Consider the following 5,772-nt stretch of genomic DNA (forward strand, 5'->3'; position numbering starts at 1 on the left):
TCCACCATTTTTAGCGGCAATTATTCTGTCAATTTACCGACTAGGAGAGTTCATGTGATAAAATACCGACATACCGATCAATCAATATCTTCTTCAATCTACAGAAATCATTCGTCGACAAAGAAAACATTTTAAGCTAGTTTGAAATTTCATAAATAGATGTCTCGTCTTGTATCATAATAATTAAAGCCTTTCATTATTTTCTACTCTGACAAAATAAAATGTTCGAAGTAACTACTCAGAAAATACCGAAGATATTCTCTAATATAAATTTATCGATGAAATTAAAATATCCTGTTATTTTCATATCCAGACCTTAATACACTGCAATTTAAATGGCATTAATTAAATATAAAGTATCAAGTACTGGATGTGAAAATAACGGGACGTCTAGTATAAATGCACATCGCAGAGATATAGCAGATTTCGATAAGAATTTTTTGTCACGAAGAGAGTAATATTACAAGGTAAGGAAAAGCCTAGGGAGACAGAGGTTATGTCGATGAAGGTAGGTAATCCTAGAAGCGCAAGGTAATCAGAAGTGCTCTGGACGAAATTAATGACAGTGGATCGAAACGATGCATCTGCACTGGAGGCGGTTGGAGAGACCGGGATCGTCGGGATCCAATTTGGTCGTTAATCGAGAGAGCCGGAGCCGGACCGGACGGGTTCCGAGTTCCGAGGCCACTGAAGCCACAGATAGGCTATAGCTACCACAGTAAATGCTGTACCATTTCTCTCTCCCTTCATCTGTAAAAAACTTACTTGGTTCCCTTACACTCTCTTGTGCAATTATCCATCCCTCATCCAGACCGCGCATGACATCTATCCAATCTCTGCAAAACAGATCATTTTCTTCCTTCAATCTTGCAGCATATACATTTCTCATTAAAACCAAAACGAACAACTTAAGGTAATTCATTTAGTGGATTCAGCCCGTACTACTCAGACATATCTTAAATTTCAATTAGACAAACTACTGTTGATGCAGAATTATCAAATAATAATTTAAACAGAATGTAAAAGAAAATAATTCACATTTATATTTGCATAGAATAATGTCGTTTTGCTGCCTATATTTTTATCAACTTAGTTTTTCTTTTAATAAAATTCAACTTTTCGTTCGAATTCATTTTTAGAGCAATGATATTAATCAGGAAAGTATTCTACATAAATTGACGGAATTACTTTTTTTTAAATTGTGTGATTAACGGGCTTGTAGGTCTGGTTTTTAACTATAGAGAGAACGATGTAAATAAATCGAATCCTCTAAATTTATAGAAAATATGTTCGAGCTTAATACGATTCTAGAAAAATTAAAATCGATCAAAAAGTTAACATTTTTTAAGAAGAAAACTAAATGGAAAACAAAGAAAAAATATATGTAACAATACGTATATAATTATCCCATAGAAATATAAATGTGACATAATTTTTGTAACATTCCGTTTCAGTTATTATTTAATTATTCAGCATTATTTATTTAATTATAAAACAATAGTACGTATATTTGATTCAATTTTAAAACATGTCTGACTAGAACGATCTGAATCTACTAAACGAACTACCTTAAAATTTAATATATCCTGAACAAAATAATAACACTATGTTTCATTTGTTTATACATCTAATAAATTGAATTAGAATTAGTTTTCTAGGACTCTCTAAGTCTGTCGCTACATGTATAAGTATATATGCATATGCTAGAAATTGAAAATCATTGTAGAAAATCCGTACGTACATATTTGGTATTGCATTTAAACTGATTAGTCAGGCATTTCGGACGGTCAGAGAAAAATACGTTTTTTTGTTTATTCGGATATTAGCGTAATTACAATGACATTGAGAACTGGTTTTGGCGAGCCGGTATTTATATGACGTAGGAAGGGCATCGTCACTCTATTGCGCCGGAAATGACGTTCCGCTTTGCTCTGCAGGTCATTTCCACGTAGAGGCGCGTGGCCGATGTAGCCCGGAGAAATCACTTCCGATTCGCTGAACCGGAAATTTAAGCCAATCCCTACGCTGCAGTGTCTCTGTCTCTCCGCAACGCGTATTGCCAATGCCTGATAACGTTGTACGCGCTCTCTCTCCGTTGTTTTCCCCCAAAACCCAACTTATACCTTCCCCTGCGTAAAAATCATATAGCCTTCCAACGATACCAAGTTCACCGTTTTTACCTTCAACTTTGACTCGTGTCACTCGTATTTTTGTTGTTGACATTTTATGTCAATTTAAAAATCACCGAATTACGTATTCCTTTTTTTTATTTAGGTAAATGATACACGATGTTTTATATGTTTGCGAACAATTTTCAGTAAACGGTAATAGAGTGTACCATAGATAATGTTTTAACTAGTCTCTTACGCAAGAATTATTAGCACATTCGTAAGGAGTAACGATAGTATACTTTAAGCTTTTTCGCAACCTTTTCTTCGCGAGTCGACTTCAATAATGCAGTTTTTAAACAACGAACGAACTATGGTAAAACTTTTGAATGCAATTATCGGTCTTTTCATTGGAATATCGTACCAGCATAAATTAGTTTCATCCACGGAAGCAGCGACGGTATTTCAATATCAGTTTCCCAGTGTTCAAATCGATTCCACCAATTCCTTATCGCGAAATGAATTCCCGGAAAATTTTTCCTTTGGTCTCGCAACCACGAATTATTTAATGGGTCCCGATGGTCGTTTTCACAGTAAGTTCAAAGTTTTCAGTTAAATCTTTGCCTAAAGTAACTCTCACGATTTAAGGAGGCCATTTTATTGGAGCTAAAAAAAACATCAATGAGTACAGTGATTTTAATTCCAAGTACAAAGAAGATATTCGACTTGCGAAAAGTCTTGGGGTAGTAAAAATTAAATTAACATTTTTACAGATTTTTTAATAATATAAAATATATTTAGCTGCTTATTATCTCTTGGCTTATCTGCTTTCAGAGTAAAATGTACAAATTTTCGTTATCGTGGTCAAAGATTTTGCCAAATGGATTTGTTAACCATGTAAATCAAGGACAATTAAATTACTATGACAGAATGATAGATGAAATTCTTGCAAATGATATGAAACCAATGGTTACACTTTATCATGGAGAATTACCGGATCGCATACGGCAGTTAGGGGGTTGGACAAATCCATTAATTATTGATTGGTTCGTGGACTATGCTCAACTGGTATTCATGAGTTTTGCTTACAAGGTACATAGGGCAAATCTCTAGTAAACAAGTTATTATCACCCGTAGTAAAGCCAATCAACTCGTCTCGCGTATGAATGATAAATGCTGCAGGTAACATTTATTTATTATCCGTTTAATAAATTATAGGTTAAATTTTGGGTGACTGTACACGAGCCGACGATATTGTGCACGCTTGTCCTTGAAAATAGCATCCCGAACCAATCAGGAATTGCGGATTACCTTTGTGGACACCACACTTTGCTGGCTCACGCGAAAGCTTATCACTTGTATCACGAAAAGTTCGGTCATGAGCGGGGTAAAAATTCTTTATTTTGAAGATGAGTATGCTTATAATCATGCATCTGTCCCTATGTGATAGGTAAAATTGGAATAACCCATCTGTACACCTGGTTAGAGGCGGATAATCCTGAATCGAGTGTAGATATAGAAGCCGTGGAAAGAGCTTATCAGTGGTACAATAACTGGCTGACACATCCGGTGTTTAGTGAAAATGGCGACTATCCCCATTTAATGAAACGCATCGTAAGTGAAAAAAGTCTCCTAGCTTTTTACAGATCCAGATTGCCGAGTTTTACCCAAAGCGAGATTGACCAAGTTAAGGGATCAGCGGACTTTGTCGGCATAAACTTTTATTCCGCTAGCAAAGTGCGCGGAATAAATCCTGACCCGAATGACATTTCCTTCGAGAACGATGCTGCTTTCCAACAGACGGACAGTTGGCCCAAGGAGTCCTGGACTAAGGTATCCCATATAAATAAAAGCGAAACGATAAAGCGAAACAGTGAAGTGACGCGATAAAATAAATTATAAAATCTCAGAGATTCAGGCAAAAAACGGAAATCCTATAATATAATCCATTTTTGTTCCTTCCCAGAGTACACCTTGGGCGCTGAAGAAATTTTTACATCGATTCAACAATGAATATCTCCTACCAGAAATTTACGTCACCCAGAATGGTTTTATCGATAATGGCGATATTCTAGATTTGGGTAGATGCGTCTATTTTCGGGAATATATTCTAGAAATTCTGAAAGCTATGAAGGGTGGTGTTGACATTCGAGGATATTTAGCTTGGTCTCTCGTAGACGAGTACGAGTGGAAATTAAATAATAAGTACGTAATCTGCAACTTGTGATTTTTGTTAAATGATCGGCCAATTAATAATTATAATTTGCAGTGGTTCTTCCGGGTTATTTCACGTTGATCTGAAAGACCTTATGCTACTAAGAACGAACAAGCTCTCCACAAAGGTTTTAGCTTATATTTACAAGAATAGAGTTGTAGATCATATGACAAAAATGTTAGGTAATTCATGGCTAGAATTAATCTATTCATAAAACTTACTTTTCTATTGATTAAGCAAAAATTATAATAACCGAAGTCTACGATTTTGTTTTATACTATAATTATAAAAGTTCTTTAACTACAAATTAGATGATAAAAAAGTATAATAATTTAATGGAAAGTCGAATTCAATCAGAAACTTAATTGAAATCGCTTCAGCCACGTATTCAGTGCTATACGTGCGATACGGTTTAGATGATTTCAATTTCAGATTGTTGGGGACAGATGAATAGATTCGTCATGTCGCTAAGTACGTGTATACATTGATGCTGGCTTAGTTGTTTCGCGCGTACATGTAGATTCAATCAAGTAACGGTGTATTTCATATAGGTTAGAGCGCCTAGCACTGGTAATTCCTTTTGAACAACTGCTTCTTCCTGTAAGTGTATTCGCGCGTTTGCCTTTCCATACCCTTCCTCGTTCCATTCCTTGAGATTTCATCGGTAGCAAGCATAAATTATTCCATCATGGATTATTATGTTGTAATAAAATTAACGCTCATCCTATTAATTATTACTATAACAGCATAACCTGTAAAGAGGAGAGAAATTTTTCCGGAGACACGCGTGGAGTAGTTGCGGAAGCTGCGGAGACCATGTCGATATTGCAAGAATTCAGAAATTGCGGGTGGCAAGGTCGAACGAGCGAAATAGCTGTGAGAGAGCTTGTAATAAATGTCGTTTGCACGTAGCGAGAGAGAAGCTGGTGCAAAGGTGTTTCAAAGGACCGAGTAATGCAATGACAGAATCCGCGAAGGCCGATGTTTCCGAGTTGGTCGTTGCTTTTCGTGCGCTTCTTGTTAAAGTGACGTACGCGCGACGATCAAAGCGAGATTCCTCGGAGACAAGAATCTGTGGAATTGCTTCCAGGACGTGCCAGTAAGCCAAGCATGACGACTTCGCGAGGAAATTAACGGCTCGCCGACGCCAGCGTCGCTCTTCCATTCCCGTCAATGACGAAATAACCAAAACCACAGTTTCCCCTATCGGGGTCCCCCAAAAATCACCAGCGACGCGCATTAAAAATTTATTTCATCCATTCCAACCCATAACGACTCATACCCCATCCACGCGCCGGTAGCTCTACTTAAAGGAATTTCATTCTCGAATTCCATATATGCATATTCGTTAACTGTGAAATTCACAGTACAGGCGAGCCTTGTATAACGGAGGGATGGTGAAACCAGCGGTCTCGGGAGCAAAATCCAATGGAAATCATCGCGATGATC

At 36.9% G+C, this 5,772-nt stretch overlaps 1 protein-coding gene across 2 annotated transcripts; it reads left to right on the forward strand.

Annotated features, from left to right (window-relative positions):
- The first annotated feature begins 2,410 nt into the window (after positions 1–2,410).
- On the forward strand, positions 2,411–5,036 carry LOC136775464 (myrosinase 1). Of its 2 annotated transcripts, XM_066730255.1 has the most exons (7): positions 2,411–2,701; positions 2,757–2,851; positions 2,943–3,200; positions 3,327–3,495; positions 3,559–3,941; positions 4,075–4,313; positions 4,378–5,036. In XM_066730255.1, the coding sequence occupies exons 1-7, from the start codon at positions 2,455–2,457 to the stop codon at positions 4,535–4,537; spliced, it is 1,551 nt and encodes a 516-aa protein (XP_066586352.1). In that variant the 5' UTR covers positions 2,411–2,454; the 3' UTR covers positions 4,538–5,036. The 2 variants fall into 2 exon arrangements, with proteins under 2 accessions (XP_066586352.1, XP_066586353.1); XM_066730256.1 differs by lacking the exon at positions 2,757–2,851 and having other exon boundaries at positions 2,546–2,701.
- Positions 5,037–5,772: the final 736 nt, after the last annotated feature.

Source organism: Prorops nasuta, unplaced genomic scaffold, assembly GCF_024137725.1.
Source record: "Prorops nasuta isolate Cenicafe-Biocafe unplaced genomic scaffold, Cenicafe_Pnas_1.2 PNAS00008, whole genome shotgun sequence".
Taxonomy (NCBI): domain Eukaryota; kingdom Metazoa; phylum Arthropoda; class Insecta; order Hymenoptera; family Bethylidae; genus Prorops; species Prorops nasuta.